We start from the raw sequence: 18,967 nt of genomic DNA, 5'->3' as shown, positions 1-18,967 counted from the left end.
AGGCTGTTGTGTCTGGGGGATCTGGGCTGGGATCCTTCATTCCTGGTGCAGTGGGCTGGGGGAGGGAATGTGGAATCGCCCTCTTCCAGGGAGGGCAGGCTGTGGGATGGCTCCGTTGGCTCGGCAGGCGATGGGGATCGAGCTGCCCCGTCTGAGCCCCAGCCACATCCTCATGGCCTGTTCCTCCTGGGATTCTCCTGGGATTCTCCTGGGATTCTCCTGGGATTCTCCTGGCTCTCCCCACCCCTCCTGGTCCATGGGAGCCCTCTCAGCTCCCCCGACTGCCTTTCTCCACAGCCGAGTACAAGACCTTGTGCCCTGGGGGAGAAGGGTTCCGGCCCAACCCCATCACTGTCATCCTGGAGGGTGAGTTATCCCTATTCCCATGGCCCTTCCTGAGGGATGGGGTGCTGAGGGACTCCAGCCCTGTGGGGACTCTCTGTGCTGTGGCACTGAGCTGGTGGGTGCCCGCTGGCCACCAAGTGATGGACACAAAGTGTGGCTCTCCTTGGCCACAGTCCAGAGCAGGGCTGGGCGTGGTGGGATGAACTCTCTGGAGCTGCGGGGGTGGCACAGGCAGTGAAAATGTCCCACTGCTGTCCCTCCTCAGACATCGATGAGTGCCAGGAGCTGCCGGGGCTGTGCCAGGGCGGGAACTGCGTCAACACCTTCGGCAGCTTCCAGTGCGAGTGTCCCCTGGGCTACTACCTCAATGAGGACACCCGCATCTGCGAAGGTACCGGTGCCAGGGACGGGGGACAGGGGTGGCACCTGCTGCAGGGGCTGGGGTGTTGTCCGTGGTGGATGGCACACGCACGTGCCAGAGCTGTGTGTGCATCCCAGCTGCCCCAGGAGTGGTTCTTTCCCTTCCAGATTTCCTCATCACAAACCTGTCCCTGTGCCAAACCCACCCATCCCTCGTGCCAAGCCTACCCCCACCCCACCCTATGCCCTTCCCCACCCGTGCCCAGTGCTTTGACTCCTTTATCCCGCAGACATCGACGAGTGCTCTGCCCACATCGGGATCTGTGGCCCTGGCACCTGCTACAACACCCTGGGCAACTACACCTGCGTGTGCCCCCCCGAGTACATGCAGGTCAACGGGGGAAACAACTGCATGGGTACGGCTCCAGATCCCTGGGGAGGGCTCAGGATTCATGGGGAGGGCTCCAGATCTGCGGGGAATGGGCCAGATCTGTGGTGAGGGGTCTGGCACTGCCCTGGGCCCGACCCTGGGGCTGTGCTGAGGGGATGGAGCAGAAGAGCTGGGAACGGGCTGGGATTCAAAGCTGGACGTGGCACTCAGTGCTCTGGGCTGGGTGACAGATGGGGCATGGGTTGGGCTCAGTCTTGGAGGTCTTCCCTCCCATTCCCGGGGCCGGCAGTGCCATTCCTGGGGCCGGCAGTGCCATTCCCGGGGCCGGCAGTGCCATTCCCGGGGCTGGCAGTGCCATTCCCAGGGCCGGCAGTGCCATTTCTGGGGCTGGCAGTGCCATTTCCGGGGCCGGCAGTGCCATTCCCGGGGCCGGCAGTGCCATTCCTGGGGCTGGCAGTGCCATTCCCGGGGCCGGCAGTGCCATTCCTGGGGCCGGCAGTGCCATTCCCGGGGCTGGCAGTGCCATTCCTGGGGCCAGCAGTGCCATTCCTGGGTCCGGCAGTGCCATTCCCGGGGCCGGCAGTGCCATTCCCGGGGCTGGCAGTGCCATTCCCAGGGCTGGCAGTGCCATTCCTGGGGCTGGCAGTGCCATTCCTGGGGCTGTCCCAAGCCTGGCTCTGCCGTTGCAGACATGAGGAAGAGCGTTTGCTACCGCAACTACAACGACACGTGCGAGAACGAGCTGTCCTTCAACATGACCAAGAAGATGTGCTGCTGCTCCTACAACATTGGCAAGGCCTGGAACAAGCCCTGCGAGCCCTGTCCCACCCCTGCCAGCCGTAAGTGCCCTCACGGGGTTCCTGTGCCACCCCTGCCAGCTGTAAGTCCGTCCCATGTGATCCCTGTCGCCTCAAGTTTCCTGTTTTCCCATGAAATTTGGGGCATGGACACCAACAAGATAGAGGAGAAGGGAGAGCACCCTGAGGGTGACTCCAAGCACAGTGGGGAGCCCCTGCTGCCTGTCAGACCCCAGTTCCAGCACAGTTGTCCCTCACTTCACCCCCCTGTCCATGGGCACAGCCATGACCTCGGTGTTCCCTTTCCAGCCGAGTACCAGATCCTGTGTGGGAACCAAGCCCCCGGATTTATCATTGACATCCACACAGGGAAGCCCATTGGTGAGTAAATCCTGCATCCCCACGGGGCCAGGGCTGCTCCCGACCCTCTGCTTCCTTCCCAGCCTGCTTGTGAGCTTCTGCCCTTCCCCTCCCCTAGGGAATTAAGGGTTAGGGCAAGGAAAAGAGGCTTGGCAGTGCCAGAGACTGAAGAGGTGGGAGATGAGTTCTCCCAGCATCTCCCAGCATTCCCGGGATGCCAAGGGGGGATGCTGATGTTGTGGGGCATTCCTGGGATGCCGGGGCAGGACGCTGATGTTGGATTGTGTGCAGATATCGACGAGTGCAGCGAGATCCCAGCGATCTGCACCAACGGCGTCTGCATCAACCAGATCGGGAGCTTCCGCTGCGAGTGTCCCATCGGCTTCAGCTACAACAACATCCTGCTCATCTGCGAAGGTACCGCATCCCAGCGGGAATTCCGGCACCTCCTGCCCCCAGCATACTGCCCCAGGGGCTGCCAGCAGCTCCACGGGGGGGATTCCTGGCATGTCCTGCACAGGACTGGGAGCTGGACGCGGTGATCCCAGTGGTCCTTCCCAAGCTGGGCTGGTCCCGCTGGGTGCAGCGATCCCAGTGCTGCCTCAGCCATTCCCGGGACAGCCCCCACTGGATTTATCCCGGCGTTCCCGGTGCCATCCAGTGTCCCTGTGCCCTGTGTCCCTGCAGACATCGACGAGTGCAGCAGCGGGGAGACGCTGTGCCAGCGGCACGCGGAGTGCGTCAACATCCCGGGGAGCTTCCGCTGCGAGTGCGCCACCGGCTACCGCCTGTCCCCGGGGGGGGCCTGCGTGGGTAAGGGGACACCTCAGGGACACCTGGAGGACACCTCAGGGACACCTGGGACACACCTGATACCACACTCCCCTTTTTTTTGGGATGGCAGCACATAAATCTCGTTGTGATGAAGTCACCTCTCCAAAACCATGGGCGGGGCTCTGCTCTCCCCCTCCCCATCCCCTCCCTGCCCCTCACCGGGACCCCTCGGCTCCGTTTCAGGTCGCAACGAGTGCCAGGAGATCCCCAACGTTTGCAGCCATGGGGACTGCGTGGACACCGAGGGCAGCTACGTCTGCATCTGCCACAACGGCTTCAAGGCCACCGGGGAGCAGACCATGTGCATGGGTCAGTGTCACCCCAGGGGGACACAAGTCCCTGACACCCCAGGGTGCTGCCAAGGACAGCCAAGTGTCCTCCCTGTGCTGTGCAGCCACCTGGATTCTCAGGTGTGACCTTGTCCCCGCAGACATCGACGAGTGTGACCGGCAGCCCTGCGGCAACGGGACCTGCAAGAACACTGTGGGCTCCTACAACTGCCTCTGCTTCCCGGGCTTCGAGCTCACCCACAACAACGACTGCATGGGTGAGTGAGTTCCCCGGAGCCCTGATCCCATGGATCACTCACCGGGCTCAGCCCTGGTGGCCGGGGGTGGCTGTGTGTGCCACAGGTGACACTCTGACGCTCTTGCTCCGTCTCTCTTCCCGTTTCCCGCTGCTCTCCGGCCCGCAGACATTGACGAGTGTTCATCCCTGGTGGGGCAGGTGTGCAGGAACGGGCAGTGCATCAACAGCGTCGGCTCCTTCCAGTGCCTGTGCCAGGAGGGGTACGACCGCACCCCCGACGGCAAGAACTGCGTGGGTGAGTGTCCAGGGCAGTGTCCAGGGCAGTGTCCAGGGCAGTGTCCAGGGTCCGCTGGCCTGGCTGGTGCTGTGCCATGTGGTCCCCAAGCTTGTCCCAGCAGTGGGATTCTCCAGAAGTGCTCACAAGTCCCCAGGAAGCAAAGCCTGGTCATTTAAATGCCCACAGAGAGCCGGACTGACCCCTCCCTGCCTCCATCTCCCTTCAGGCCTGTGCTGTCCACGTGCTGGGACCTGCAGGCAGTGGGAGAAATGTCCTGTCCATGCCCTAAAATTGTGCCAGGGACATCTTGGGAACCATCCTGGAAATGTCTCCCCTGTTCCCTGTCAACTTTGGGGCAAGGCAGGGCCTGGTGCACCCAGGGCACCCCCAGGTGCTCAGAGCAGAGCCCAGACCCCATCCCTGGCTGTTTTCCCCCTCTCCAGACATCAATGAGTGCGTGAGCCTGCCCGGGACCTGTTCCCCGGGCACCTGCCAGAACCTGGAGGGCTCCTTCCGCTGCATCTGCCCCCCTGGCTACGAGGTGCAGAACGACAACTGCATCGGTAAGGTCGGCTCTGTGCCCCCGTTCCCAGCACGGCACCTGGGCACCCTGACCTGTCCTATCCCAGGGGCATCACCACCCCCAAATCCCTCCTGGAAGCCAGGCAAGACCAGCTTTGGTGGCACAGGAGGCTCGGGGGTGTTGCTGTGCCCGTTTTCCCTGAGGGAAGGTTGGGGGGTGAGGCAGGGGTGGTGTCCAGCCCCCAAACACCCCCCTCACCTGTTCTCCTGACCTCTGGCTGCCCCGTGTGTCCCTGCTCCTCCCAGACATCAACGAGTGCGAAGAGGAGCCCAACATTTGCCTCTTTGGGACGTGCACCAACACCCCTGGCAGCTTCCAGTGCGTGTGTCCCCCGGGCTTTGTGCTGTCCGACAACGGCCGCCGCTGCTTCGGTCAGTGCAGCCCCTCCTGGGGGGAGGGAGCAGAATTCCCGGGATTCTCCCTGACCTTGGCGCACCCCCATCCTCCCCCAGACACCCGCCAGAGCTTCTGCTTCACTCGCTTCGACAACGGGAAGTGCTCCGTGCCCAAGGCCTTCAACACCACCAAGGCTCGGTGCTGCTGCAGCAAAATGCCCGGGGAGGGCTGGGGAGACCCCTGCGAGCTGTGCCCGCAGGAGGGCAACGGTAGGGACGGGAGAGGGAGGGGGGGTCCTGGGGAGAGGGATGGGGGTGTCCTGGGGAGAGGGATGGGGGTGTCCCCGGGAGAGGGATGGGGATGTCCCCGGGAGAGGGATGGGGATGTCCCTGGGGAGAGGGATGGGGGTGTCCCTGGGGAGAGGGATGGGGGTGTCCCCAGGAGAGGGATGGGGATGTCCTTGGGGAGAGGGATGGGGGTGTCCCCGGGAGAGGGATGGGGATGTCCTTGGGGAGAGGGATGGGGGTGTCCCCGGGAGAGGGATGGGGATGTCCTTGGGGAGAGGGATGGGGATGTCCTGGGGAGAGGGATGGGGGTGTCCCTGGGGAGAGGGATGGGGGGTGTCCTGGGGAGAGGGGGTGTCCCCATGGGAGGGGGATGGGGGGTGTCCTGGGGAGAGGGATGGGGGTGTCCCCGGGAGAGGGATGGGGATGTCCTTGGGGAGAGGGATGGGGGTGTCCCCGGGAGAGGGATGGGGGTATCCTGGGGAGAGGGATGGGGGTGTCCCCGGGAGAGGGATGGGGATGTCCCCAGGAGAGGGATGGGGATGTCCTTGGGGAGAGGGATGGGGATGTCCCTGGGGAGAGGGATGGGGGGTGTCCCCGGGAGAGGGATGGGGATGTCCTTGGGGAGAGGGATGGGGATGTCCCTGGGGAGAGGGATGGGGGGTGTCCTGGGGAGAGGGGGTGTCCCCATGGGAGGGGGATGGGGGGTGTCCTGGGGAGAGGGATGGGGGTATCCCCATGGGAGGGGTGGGTGTGTCCTCATGGGAGGGATGGGTGTGTCTGTGTGTCCCCATGGGAGGGATGGGTGTGTCTGTGTGTCCCCATGGGAGCAGTGGGTGTGTTCCCATGGGAGGGGTGGGTGTGTTCCCATGGGAGCGGTGGGTGTGTCCCCATGGGACTCCCAGGAGCCTCCAAAGCCCATTTGAGCTGCTGGGAGCAGAATCCCTTCAGCACATCCCACTTCTCTGCTCTCTTCCAGTTGCCTTCCAGGAGCTGTGTCCATACGGCCACGGGGCCATCCCAGGCCCGGGTGACACCCGGGAAGGTGAGGCAGGGTGGAGGGATGAGGAGAAATTTGGGCTGGGGGGTTGTTGCCTGGGATCAACCAGAGCTGGGCTGCAGGACAGCGGGGAGGGATCCTGGGGGGGGACACGGGACTGGGCACCCCCCAAACCCCAACTGCCCAGCGGGGGTTCATCCCTCAGCTCTGGAGAGGGAACACCTGAAACTCCAGGGATCGCCTGAGCATCCCGTGTCAGTCCTGAGGGGACAGGGCTGTTTGTGGCTGTGTGAAGCATCATTTTCCATTCCCAGATGTGAACGAGTGCTCGGAGAACCTGGGCGTGTGCATCAACGGGGCCTGCATCAACACCGACGGCTCCTTCCGCTGCGAGTGCCCCTTTGGCTACAACCTGGACTACACCGGGGTCAACTGCGTGGGTGAGGCTCTGTGGGGGTCTGCATGGGTGCCCTGCTCCCTCCTGCTCCGTCCCCCTCGCTCCAGAGGCGATGGATCGCTGTGGGTGTGTGCCGAGAGGGAATCCCTTCCCTTCCCTTCCCTTCCCTTCCCTTCCCTTCCCTTCCCTTCCCTTCCCTTCCCTTCCCTTCCCTTCCCTTCCCTTCCCTTCCCTTCCCTTCCCTTCCCTTCCCTTCCCTTCCCTTCCCTTCCCTTCCCTTCCCTTCCCTTCCCTTCCCTTCCCTTCCCTTCCCTTCCCTTCCCTTCCCTTCCCTTCCCTTCCCTTCCCTTCCCTTCCCTTCCCTTCCCTTCCCTTCCCTTCCCTTCCCTTCCCTTCCCTTCCCTTCCCTTCCCTTCCCTCTCTGTTGGGACAGAGCTCCCCCTGCAAGAGCCCAGCCCAGCCCTTCCCCATCCCCGTCCCCCACACGCTGCTGTGCTCCCCAGACACGGATGAGTGCTCCATTGGCAATCCCTGTGGGAATGGCACCTGCACCAACGTGGTGGGAGGCTTCGAGTGCGCCTGTGACGAGGGCTTTGAGCCGGGGCCCATGATGACCTGTGAAGGTAACAAGCTGGGCAACAACGCCTCATTCCACCCACGCTGGGCTGTGTGCGGCCCCCCTGCCTGGGCCAGCCCCCCGTGGGTGGTGTGGAAAAGCTGGATGGGGCTCCTCTCCACACGGGGCTCCACCAGCTCCCTCTGGAGCCCAGAAGGAGGCCTGGAGACCTGGATGAACATGGGAGCTGCCTCCCCAAGGACCAGCAGCCCGTTCCCATCAAAGCTGCTGGGACACCTCTGCAGGGGGACACCGTGGCAGGAGGCCTCGGTGGAACAAAGCTCTCATGGGATGGATGCCCAGGGAGGGTGGCTCTGCCCTGGGGAGTTCCTGCCCTGCTGAGGGCACCGGGGTGAGTCCTGTCCTGTCCTCTCCTCCCTGCAGACATCAACGAGTGCTCCCTGAACCCCCTGCTCTGCGCCTTCCGCTGCATCAACACCTTCGGCTCCTACGAGTGCACCTGCCCCTCCGGGTACGCCCTGCGGGAGGACAGGAGGATGTGCAGAGGTAAAACCCCTTCTGCAGCCAGCAGGGGATGGCCCAAACTGTCCCCAGCCCCTGCACGTGGCCAGGTGTGTATGGGGAAGGTGGGAATTCTGTGCTGGCATCTCTGGGCTTTTCTCCCATCACCCACCTCAGTGTCCTGCTGGTAGAAGGGAATTCTTCCCTGAGAGGCTGGGTAGGCTTCCCAGAGAAGCTGTGGTTGCCCCATCCCTGGAATTGTCCAAGGCCAGGCTGGAGCACCCTGGGACAGTGGAAGGTGCCCCTGCCCATGGCGGGGGGGGGGGCACTGAATGAATTTCTAAGTCCCTTCCAGCCCACCTCATTCCATGGTATTTTTTAAGCTGTGTGCCAGCCAGATGGAGCAGTGCAAGGGTGGCAGAGCTGGGGCTGGCAGGGGCTCTGATGGGGTCTGAGGCAGAGCTGGGGCTGGCAGGGGCTCTCACGGGGTCTCGTTGCAGATCTGGACGAGTGTGCGGAGGGGCTGCACGACTGCGAGTCCCGGGGGATGCTCTGCAAGAACCTCATCGGCACCTTCATGTGCATCTGCCCTCCTGGGATGCAGCGCAGGCCCGATGGAGAGGGGTGCACAGGTACCAGGGCAGGCTGGGGGCACTCCCAGGGCACGGACAGTGTCCTCTCCGAGGGGTCCTCCACGGAGCTTTGGTTTACATCCTTCTTTCTTTTACATCCTTCTTTCTTTTACACCCTTGGGCTCCTCCCTGGGCTCTCCCAGGTGTCACAACTTCCCGAGTGTCCCAGTAGGACACACAAAACCTTTGTGCATCCCTGGAGCCGTGGGTCACCCCCAGGGTGACACAGCCCTGTGCCACGTGTCCTTCCCTTTGAGTTTTTCCAAGTCTGTGCCAAGCTGCTTTTGGAGTGGGCAGGAATGAACAACCCAGAGCTGCACAGCACAGAGCCAGCTCCAGCCCAATCCCAGCAGCAGCTGGAGCAGGGACAAGCCAGGGAGGATGAATTCCGGCCACCCTGCTCTGGGAGAGGTCTGGGGCAGGTGGAGGTTTCTCCCAGGGAGGGTGGAGGTTTCTCCCAGCTGCATAAAAACATGGAACTGATCCTCAGGGGCTCTGTGAGGGCGTTGCAAAGGGAGGGGAAGCTGGGAAGGTTTGTCCCTGGGCTCAGCAGGGCTGTGTGCTGTGCCTCCCTGGCAGATGAGAACGAGTGCCGGACCAAGCCCGGGATCTGCCCCAACGGGCGCTGCGTGAACACGGCCGGGAGTTATCGCTGCGACTGCAACGAGGGCTTCGAAGTCAGTCCCTCGGGCACCGAGTGCATCGGTAATGCCCCGGCCTGGGCAGCACAGGGAGCTTTTTGGGTGTCAGGGGGGCTCAGAGAGCGGGAGAGGGACTCAGGACAAGGGACGGAGGGACAGGACACAGGGAGTGGCTTCCTGCTGACAGATGGGATATTGGGAAGGAATTCCTGGCTGGGAGAGTGGGGAGGCCCTGGCACAGGGTGCCCAGAGCAGCTGTGGCTGCCCCTGGATCTCTGGCAGTGTCCAAGGCCAGGTTGGACAGGGCTTGGAGCAGCCTGGGACAGTGGAAGGTGTCCCTGCCATGGCAGGGGTGGCACTGGGTGGGCTTTAAGGTCCCTTCCAACCCAACCCATGCTGGAATTCTTTGCTCCTGAGCAGGAAAGCTGTTGGAGCATCACCTTTATCCAAACCCCCACCACGCTCCCCGTTGGCCCTGGCACTGCCTGCTCCGTTCCCCTGCTGCTGGCACTGCCTCAGGTCTTGGATTTGTGTCCCCTTTTCCTGTGCCCAGACACCCGCCAGGGCTTCTGCTTCACGGAGGTGCTGCAGACCATGTGCCAGATGTCCTCCACCAACCGCAACCTGGTCACCAAGTCCGAGTGCTGCTGCAACAGCGGGCGCAGCTGGGGCCCCCAGTGCGAGCTGTGCCCCCTCCCTGGCACTGCCCACTACAAGAAGATGTGTCCCCATGGCCCTGGGTACTCCACGGACGGCAGAGGTGAGCAGGGCAGTCCCCCTGGGAAGTGGCCAGGACAGGCCTGGAGCAGACAAGGAGCCTCTGCAATGTTCTGTGGCCACGGAGCTCTGGCTCTCTGGGAGAATCCAGCCTGCCCCAGTGTCGTGGGATGAGGGGGAGCTTCAGCCCTGCCTTAGCCTTGGATTTATGGCTTAATGTTAAGGAATCCCTGTGGCCTGCAAGGTCTAAGGGTGGCAGATCAGGTCTATTACAAAATGAGTTATTTATTGAACAGGCAGGAGATAACAGATGAAAGATCTTAATCAGTTACTCCACAGTGTAAAACTAAAAACAGCTACTGGTAGATTACAGCAGAACATAAACAGTGCAGATACCGAGGTATTAAAGCTGGCAGAAGAAACAGGATGGATTAGGAGCCAAATGTAACTTAGCATGGAAATGATGATAATTAAGCAGAGTCCTTCACCCTGCTCTGGGGAGAAACCCCACACATGTCCAGGGAATGTGCAGCAGATTTCTGCTTCGTGAAAGTTCAGCCACAAATCCAGTTTATCTTTGCAGCTCTCACGTTAACAGGAGGGATGTTCATTGGCAGCTGGGAGCTGCCAGACCACGGTGCCAAAATAACTCCAAGACACTTGTCCTGTTTGAGTTATCTGATAACAAACCACAGATAAGCTCTTGGGGAGGTGAGCTGGGCTGGCACCTGGGCACAGAGCAGCTCTGGCACTGACAGCTCCTCCCCTCCCTCCGCAGACATCGACGAGTGCAAGGTGCTGCCCAACCTGTGCAGGAACGGGCAGTGCATCAACAGCATCGGCTCCTTCCGCTGCCACTGCCGCCTGGGCTACACCCCGGACATCACAGGCACCGCCTGCCAGGGTGAGCCGGGCTGGGCACCCCGCACGGCCCCGCCGGCCTCAGGCGCCCTCCCTGCGCTTTTTAACCCTCCGGGACCCGCCCTCCCCCCGGGAGCTGTGGGTGTGCCGGGCTCTGGATACCGCGCCCTGTTTCGTGCCCCTCTGCACCTCGAAGTCACCACTCCGTGTGGTTTAACTCCTTAAAAATGGGCTTCTCTGTCTTCCCTGACCCCAAGAGTCGTAGGGACTGGCAAGGATTGGGGTCCAGAGGAAATCTGGGAGCAGCCAAGCCCCGACAGGCAGCACAGCTGGTTCCACCCAGCCTGAGCGCCACGCTGGGAATCCAGATGTTGGCATAAAAGGCACCTCTGGAATCACAGCTCTGTCCCCACAGGATTTGTCCCAGATTTGTTGTTCTGCCTCAAACTGAGCTGCTCCCCCAAAGCCCTTGGCTCTGCTCACCTGGAGAGTGAAAGTGGGGTGTTTGTGCAGGCATGCCAGAATCCATGGGGATATCTCACCCCTGATCCACAAAACCTGGGATCACCTGATGTCCAGGAGCCCCTGGGTGGGCTGGGTGGTCCAAGGGCTGGAGGGAACCCTGCCCCTGATATGTTTTGTCCCTGGAGTGCAGATCTGGACGAGTGTAACCAGTCCCCAAAGCCCTGCAACTTCATCTGCAAGAACACCGAGGGCAGCTACCAGTGCTCCTGCCCCCGGGGCTACATCCTGCAGGAGGACGGGAAGATCTGCAAAGGTACAGAGCCAGGAGAGGGAGCAGGGGGGGAGAGGGGACAGGGCAGCCAGACATGGAAAAATACCAGCAGGTGGATGTGGGGAAAGGTGCCACGCTGGGCTGGTGCATGAGGGCTTCATCCTGCTACACTCCAGATGTGCCTCATCAGGGAAAAAATGCTCCTGGCCCTTTCCTGGAGAGTGCACAGCACATCCCGAGCTCCAGGGAGCTTAGACCTGCATGTCCCCTGCACGTGGGCTGTGCCTGGCATTGTCACCAGCCAGGCTGGGGCTGTGCCCACCTCTCCCAGGCTGAGGCACCACAGTGTGAGGAGCCTGGCCTGGGGATCTGGGAGAGCCTGGGGTTTGTGAATTGCAGGAGAGGCAGGGAAACATCCCTGCATCTTCCAGATGTGTCTGTGTGTCACCCTGAGGTGGGGAGAGGTTTGTTCTTCTCCTGCAAGAACTTTGGGGGTGCTGCTCCTGGGCTGGTTCTGTGCATCCACAGGGACACTGAGGTGTCACAGCCTCAGGCCACAAAGACACCTCAGTGGGATAAACTGAGACCCTTTCCTTGTCCCTTCAGACTTGGACGAGTGTTCCACCAAGCAGCACAACTGCCAGTTCCTCTGTGTCAACATCATCGGGGGCTTCAACTGCAAGTGCCCCCCTGGCTTCACCCAGCACCACTCGTCCTGCATCGGTGAGTGCAGAATTCCCTGCCCTGCACATTCCCACGGAGCAGCCCCAGCTCAGCAGAGGCTTCCCAGCCCCCAGACTGGCTCTGAAGCCCTGCCCCTCTCCAGCCACCCCGGCAGTGTCTGTGTCGTCCCTCTGCTGCTCAGCCTGGGCCAGGGCCAGGGCTAGACTTTCAGGTGATCAGGGATGGACTTTCAGGTGGCCACAAACCCCTTCTGGTGTTTTGCAGACAACAACGAGTGCACAGCTCAGCCCTCCCTGTGTGGAGCCAAGGGGCAGTGCCTGAACACCCCGGGCAGCTACAACTGCGAGTGCCAGAAGGGATTTTCCCTGGACAGCTCCGGGGTCAACTGCGAAGGTGGGTCTGGGGCTCCAGGGTGGCTCCGTGGGGAAGAATTCCCAGGGCACTCCCAGGCTCTGAGGAGGCTCAGTCCAGGTGGGAAGTTCAAGGAGCGTTTGGACAATGCTCCCAGGGACAGGGTGGGATTGTTGGGGTGTCTGGGCAGCACCAAGGGTTGGGCTGGATGGTCCTTGGGGAAAGGAATGGTGCCTATCCCACCAGAGATCTCAGCCTGAAGCAGAGCAGAGCTGGTGACAGCCCAGGCCACACCTGGAATCAGGAACCATCCAAGCAGGGATGTCTGGGAGCCGGGGGTGTCGCTCAGCTCCGAGCTGCAGAGCCAGAATTGGGCACAGGAGCCACCCACCCCCAGGAGCACCCTGGAGGGTCCCTGAGCCCGCAGCTGGTGGGGCAGGGGAAGGTGTCTCAGGTCCCTGTGTGTCCCTTGGGTGCAGATGTGGACGAGTGTGACGGGAACCACCGGTGCCAGCACGGCTGCCAGAACGTGCTCGGGGGGTACCGCTGCGGCTGCCCCCAGGGCTACGTGCAGCACTACCAGTGGAACCAGTGCGTGGGTGAGTGGGGGGCCCGCCTGGCGAGGTGTCCCTGCCTGGGGGAGGTGTCCCTGCCTGGGGGAGGTGTCCCTACCTGAGGGAGGTGTCCCTACCTGGGGGAGGTGTCCCTTCCTGGGGGAGGTGTCCCCTGCCTGGGGGAGGTCTCCCCTGCCTGGGGGAGGTGTCCCTACCTGGGGGAGGTCTCCCCTGCCTGGGGGAGGTGTCCCCTGCCTGGGGGAGGTGTCCCTGCCTGGGGGAGGTGTCCCTACATGGGGGAGGTCTCCCCTGCCTGGGGGAGGTGTCCCTGCCTGGGGGAGGTGTCCCTGCCTGAGGGAGGTGTCCCTACCTGGGGGAGGTGTCCCTACCTGGGGGAGGTGTCCCTGCCTGAGGGAGGTGTCCCTACCTGGGGGAGGTGTCCCTACCTGGGGGAGGTGTCCCTGCCTGAGGGAGGTGTCCCCTGCCTGAGGGAGGTGTCCCTACCTGGGGGAAGTCTCCCCTGCCTGGGGGAGGTGTCCCTACCTCGGGGAGGTGTCCCCTGCCTGGGGGAGGTGTCCCTGATTGGGGGAGGTCTCCCCTGACTGGGGGAGGTCTCCCCTGCCTGGGGGAGGTGTCCCTGCCTGAGGGAGGTGTCCCTGCCTGAGGGAGGTGTCCCTACCTGGGGGAAGTCTCCCCTGCCTGGGGGAGGTGTCCCTGCCTGGGGGAGGTCTCCCCTGCCTGGGGGAGGTGTCCCTACCTGGAGGAGGTGTCCTGTACCTGTGGGGTGCGTTCTGTACCTGTGGGAGGGCTCTCTGTGGGATGATCGAGCTGTGGGATGTACCCTGTGGGATGTATCCCGTACCCATGGGATGCACCCTGTATGTGTGGGGGACACCCCATGATTCCGTGATTCCATGACTCTGTGATTCCATACAGATGAGAACGAGTGCTCCAGCCCCTCTGCCTGTGGCTCTGCCTCCTGCTACAACACCCTGGGCAGCTTCAAGTGCGTTTGTCCCTCGGGCTTCGACTTCGACCAGGCCTTTGGGGGCTGCCAGGACGTGGACGAGTGCTCGGCCGGGGGCAGCCCCTGCAGCTACGGCTGCTCCAACACGGACGGGGGGTACCTGTGTGGCTGCCCCGGGGGCTACTTCCGAGCAGGACAGGGGTAAGGGAGCGGCCAGCGGGGCATTCCCAGCTGGGGATTCCTGGAGGACGTGGCACAAGGAGTCCTCAGCTTCTCCCCACCCATCCTGAGATCCTTGTGCCAGCAGCATCTCCCACCCCATTTCCCTGATGCCAGGGTTAGTGCAGCTGCCAGCAGATGCTCTGTAGATCCACCCAGTGCAGGATGGAGATTAATTAATCCGTTAATTAATGACACCAGGCACATCCTGTGCCATGTGCCACACCCACGTGTGACCCTCTGGGTGGTTCCCATGTGGAGAACCTGGGAGTGATGACATTTCCATTGGAATCACGGATCTGAGCTGGGTCTCTCTGCTCTTCTGCCACCAGCCACTGTATTTCTGGCTTGGGATTTGGGAAGGGTCCCTACCTGCCTGCACCCCAGGAGGAGGATGAGGACAACCTGCTGTCCCCCGAGACCTGCTACGAGTGCAAGATCAACGGGTACCCCAAGAGGGGCCGGCAGCGGCGCAGCGTCAACGGCACGGAGAGGCACCAGGTGAGAAATGCAGGGCATCCTGGAGGGGCTGGAGCAAGGCGGGAGCTGGATCCCTTGGGATCCCATTCCCTCAGTCTAGGCAGAGCCAGCAGCTCATCCATATCTGCCCGGGTTTGGCATCCCCAAACCCTCTTCTGAAACCAAGGAATGAAGTCCACGTTTCCCATCCCTGGAAGTGTCCAAGGCCAGGTTGGACGGGGCTTGGAGCAACCTGGGATAGTGGGAGGTGTCCTGTTTTTAAGGTCCCTTTCAACCCAAACCATTCCATGATTCCATTCCTCGGAGGGAGTTCTGGCCTCTGCCCAAGACTCCCAGGAATTTCCCAGCCCTGGACAGGAGAGGTCATTTTGGGGCTTGGAAGGAGAAGGGCTTGGAAGGCTCTGAAGTTATTGATCCTCCCCGGGATGGGGGCTGTGTCCTGGGGCTTCAGTGCCAGAGGCACAGCCAGAACACCAAGAAACTCTTGTGGGAAACGAAGGACCAAAACGAAGGACCGTGGACGTCGTCGCTGCTTCTCAGAGCTGATTTGGGGCTGAATTTCCCTAAATCAAACCCACCTTCCCCCGGCCTGAGCTTTCCCTGCTAAATCCCACTCACTCCCGGTTCCTCTCCAGGACCACGCCGTGAACTTGGCCAGCATGGACGTGGACACGCCGCTGTCCATGACCCTGAACCTGTCGGAGCTGGCGCACAAGGAGCACATCCTGGAGCTGCTGCCGGCCGTGGAGCCGCTGGAGAACCGCGTGCGCTACACGATCTCGCAGGGCAACGAGGAGGGGCTGTTCCGCATCCACCACAAGGAGGGGCTCAGCTTCCTGCACCTGGGCCGCAAGAAAATCCTGCCGGGCACGTACCTGCTGGAGATCGTGAGCGTGGCCCTGCCCCGCCGGCGGGAACTGCACAAACTCGAGGCCAACAACCACCTCGACCACTTGGCGGGGGAGCTGGGCCAGGCGCTGAGGATGAAGCTGCAGCTCCAGCTCTACTAAAGCCACGAGAGACCCCCCCAGTCCCACCCGACAGCGCTGCCCTTCCCCTCGCCACCCACCCCGGGAACAACGGGCTCCTCTCCTGCCACCGCCGCCGCCACCGCCGGGACAGCCATGGGAAACGTCCCTCTGGGATCAGCAGCCTCGAGGGATGCTCTGCTCCTGGGGGTGCCTGAGCCAAGCCCAGAAGAGCCAAGCCCAGAAGGGCCAAGCCCGAGCCACAGCTCACAAAGCTCCCGCAAGCTCTGCCAAAGAACCCAAGCTCCTGAGCAGGGACTCTCCTCCCTCTGCTCCCGCCTGCCCCCTTGTCCAGGACACTCCGAGCTGGCACGGGCGGTGCCCTGGGGAGCTGCCTGCTCTCCGTGGCCACATCCCAGGAAAAGTGAGGGGATCTGGGGGCGGCTTTGGGAGGAGCTGTGGCTCCGTGTGGTGTCCATGCATTTCCCAACAGCTCCTGGTCCTGCTCTGCTTCTGTGCTGGGATGGTGCTGCAGGGTCCGTCCCATCCCTGGCCTGGCTGAGCTCTGTATCCCTCTCTTCTCCATGGCCCCTGGGCCTCTGGGGGCTCCTCTGGGCCTTTGGGGCTCCTCTGTCAAACAGAAAAGGCCACCCCTGAGCAAAGGGACAGTTCAGGTTCTCCCCTCCCATCTCAAAGCCATGGGCAGGAAGGGACAGGGACATCCAGGGCTTCCTTTTGAACAGAATCCTTGACCTGGGGTCACCCTGTCCATGATCCCCCCCGGCCAGGAGCCCCTCTGGGAAGGGGAGCTGTGAGTCCCTCCCCTCTGCTCGGTGGGCCCAAGGTGACAGCCCCAAGGACATTCTCTGGTTAATGCAGACCAAAGGCACTAAAGAGAGTGTGGAAAATTGGGATGAAGTGGCCGGAGGGCTCCGTGCTGCCCCACATTCCCTGTGCAGCCCCTTCTGGCCGGGGGGGGGCTTTCCCTGCTCCCCGGGGTGTTCCTCTCACAGCTGATCCCTGCTGATCCCAGGTTTTGCATGAATCCTTTGCAGTTCTCCACCGACCCCGTGCTCATCCCCGGGACAAAAGGTGCTGATTCATTCCCGGGACAAAAGGTGCTCATTCCCACCGAACTGCCTCATCCCCAGGCCCGAGGTGCTCGCAGCTCCTGGGAGCTGCTGCTGGTTCCTGGCCAGCGTTCGTGCACTGTACCCATCCACCCTCCCGTATTTATGGAAAACCACCAAAGGGGTGCTCGCTCGGTGTTGTCATGAGTGCATTTTCCTGTAGCTTGACGGTTTTTTGGAGGGGTGGGAATTTTCCCTGGTTCGCTGCCGCTGCAGGGGTGGGGGATGTGTGTGTTTACTGTATCGGGGCTCCAGGCAAACTTGAAAACTCTTCAAAGCAGCTCCAGACTCTGGATTTTGCAAGAGTCCCAGAGCTTGTGACAGGATGGGTGGCCTGATGTTTGGGATTGTTTTTTTGGTTTTTTTTTATTATTATTTTTGTTTTGGTTTTTTTCCAACAGGTGCTTTTTTTTAAAAAAAAAAAAAAAAAAACCAAAACCCAAGAACTATTAATAATAATAAATTAGCAGAGCTGGGTTTGTGTGTGTGTGTTGAGCCAAAGTGTCAAAGCTCAAGGTTTCCTCTCTTCCTCTCTGGTGTGGTGTTTTGGTTTGGTTTTTTTTTTTTATTTTGTTTATATTGACATTTCTTGCTGGTTGGTTTTTTTGGGGAAGTGTTGAAACCCCAAACCTGTGCCCCTTGTTCCGCACAGAGAGGTGGCTCTTTGTGGAATTCCTTTTTTGTATCAGAAGCAACGGCAACAATAAAATTATTTTGGGTTAAGTGGGGCCGTGTCTTTGTGTGGGCACGGACTGGGGGGCGCAGCGCCCATCCAGCTCCAACGTGGAGCTTCCATGGAGACAGAATTGGGATTGTCCAGCCTGGAGAAGGCTCCAGGGAGAGCTCAGAGCTGGAGAGGGACTGGGGACAAGGGCTGGAGGGACAGGACACAGGGAATGGCTTCCCAGTGCCAGAGGGCAGGGCTGGATGGGATATCGGGAAGGAATATCCTGTGAGGGTGGTGAGAGGCTGGGATGGAATTCCCAGAGCAGCTGTGGCTGCCCCTGAATCCCTCGAAGTGTCCCGGGCCGGGCTGGACAGGGCTTGGAGCAGCCTGGGATCAGGGTAGGTGTCCCCACCCATGGCACTGGATGGGCTTGGCCGGGGTCGAGTCCAGCCCAGACGCTCCTTCCAAGCTGACATTCCCGGTTTTTGGAAGCTCTTCCCGGCTCCCAGCGCAGACGGAGCCGGTGCCGCCAGAGGGCGGGCGGGACTGCGGCAGCGCGGCCGGGACGGAGCGGGGACAGCGCCGGGAGCGGGACACGGCTGCTCGCCCGGTGCTGTCAGGAGGGCAGAGGGAAAAACGGGAGCTCAGACAGCTGGAAAATGTGCCTGGAACAGCTCCGTGCGTGAGAGGGGGGATTTGTGTCGCACTGTGGGGGGACGGGAGGAGGCCGGGCTGGGTCCGCCCGTCCTGGTGCACCGGGCAGTGACCCCTCGCCTCCTCCTCCTCCTCCTCCTCCTGCAGCTCGGAGCTCTCTCGTTGTCACAAGAGGGACGGGGCAGCCCGCCAGGATTCGGGAGGGGCCGGTTGCCCCCAGGACGCGTCACAGAGCGGAGCAGGAGCCGGCTGGGGTTGGCACGGTGCGGCTTTATTTCCATGGAGGGGGACGAGCTGCTCCCCCCTGGGCTCAAATCCCTTCGGACAAATCCTCCCGCTGGCCCACCGCGGGTTTGGGAGCCCTGTGGCCACCCGCAGCTCCCCTGCTCGCCAGGCGTTTGTCCCTCGGCCACTTCCAGGCCCCTCGGAGAGCCAGGGAAGGGCCGGGCACGGGGTGGCCACCTCAGCAGGGACTGGCCACGCTGGGGCACCCGTGGGAGGTTGCCAGGCCCGTGCCGGCCGAGGAGCCTCTCCCGGGTGTTTCGGGGGCCCCTTGGTCCGTCCTGGGCGGGTGTCCCCCAGCGGGTGTCCCCAGGACTGGCCCTCGCTCAGCCCATTGTCACCAGCTGGGCAGGGACGGGGTGCGAAGGGACAGGGCTGGAGGCCGAGGGGGGGCTGCACACGGGGGGTCTCCACCTGCCGCTCCCTTCGGGGGGCTTGGGACTGCCACACACAGAGGAACAAAGCCAGCGCTCGGGTCTGGTGCCGATAACCCCTGACGGACACAGCTCAGCTACAGGGACACACACACACGCACTGGACCACGGGCAGCACTCCCGGGGGGCACGGCCGGGGGCGCGGGGGGCAGCGGGGGCTGGGGGTCAAAGCTCTGGTCTGGCACCGGGCAGAGCCGCCCAGCCCAGGGGCCCCGCGGGCCGTGGCCGAGGGCAGGTCCCGCCATGCCCCGTCCCGTCCCCTCCTGCCCCTCCGCGCTGCCCGGGGGCCGGAGGGGCAGCGGGGCCCGCGTGGAGCCCGAGCCCTGTCCGGCCCCCGGAGTCCTGCAGGCTGCGGAGGGAACTGAAAAGTGCTTAGAAAAGAGAGAAACCCCTAGAAAATCCCCCCGGGCCGGAGCCCCT

At 62.4% G+C, this 18,967-nt stretch overlaps 1 protein-coding gene across 2 annotated transcripts in view; it reads left to right on the top strand.

The window, feature by feature from the left end:
• FBN3 (fibrillin 3) overlaps positions 1-15,422 on the top strand; it is a 64,997-nt gene extending 49,575 nt beyond the window's left edge. For both annotated transcript variants that reach the window (XM_068996942.1, XM_068996941.1), the window contains exons 37-64: positions 298-366; positions 611-736; positions 996-1,121; positions 1,786-1,935; positions 2,203-2,274; positions 2,545-2,670; positions 2,941-3,066; positions 3,271-3,396; positions 3,518-3,634; positions 3,782-3,910; positions 4,336-4,455; positions 4,721-4,846; positions 4,928-5,080; positions 6,075-6,140; positions 6,410-6,535; positions 6,996-7,115; positions 7,493-7,615; positions 8,071-8,202; positions 8,782-8,907; positions 9,397-9,603; positions 10,339-10,464; positions 11,077-11,199; positions 11,764-11,880; positions 12,106-12,234; positions 12,672-12,791; positions 13,683-13,914; positions 14,265-14,433; positions 15,048-15,422. In XM_068996942.1, the coding sequence (XP_068853043.1) occupies positions 298-366; positions 611-736; positions 996-1,121; positions 1,786-1,935; positions 2,203-2,274; positions 2,545-2,670; positions 2,941-3,066; positions 3,271-3,396; positions 3,518-3,634; positions 3,782-3,910; positions 4,336-4,455; positions 4,721-4,846; positions 4,928-5,080; positions 6,075-6,140; positions 6,410-6,535; positions 6,996-7,115; positions 7,493-7,615; positions 8,071-8,202; positions 8,782-8,907; positions 9,397-9,603; positions 10,339-10,464; positions 11,077-11,199; positions 11,764-11,880; positions 12,106-12,234; positions 12,672-12,791; positions 13,683-13,914; positions 14,265-14,433; positions 15,048-15,422 (3,857 nt within the window). The remainder of the gene's footprint in view (positions 1-297; positions 367-610; positions 737-995; positions 1,122-1,785; positions 1,936-2,202; positions 2,275-2,544; positions 2,671-2,940; positions 3,067-3,270; positions 3,397-3,517; positions 3,635-3,781; positions 3,911-4,335; positions 4,456-4,720; positions 4,847-4,927; positions 5,081-6,074; positions 6,141-6,409; positions 6,536-6,995; positions 7,116-7,492; positions 7,616-8,070; positions 8,203-8,781; positions 8,908-9,396; positions 9,604-10,338; positions 10,465-11,076; positions 11,200-11,763; positions 11,881-12,105; positions 12,235-12,671; positions 12,792-13,682; positions 13,915-14,264; positions 14,434-15,047) is intronic.
• The last annotated feature ends 3,545 nt before the right edge of the window (positions 15,423-18,967 follow it).

This window comes from Aphelocoma coerulescens, chromosome 28, assembly GCF_041296385.1.
Source record: "Aphelocoma coerulescens isolate FSJ_1873_10779 chromosome 28, UR_Acoe_1.0, whole genome shotgun sequence".
NCBI lineage: Eukaryota > Metazoa > Chordata > Aves > Passeriformes > Corvidae > Aphelocoma > Aphelocoma coerulescens.
This window is presented reverse-complemented; position numbering and strand designations above follow the sequence as displayed.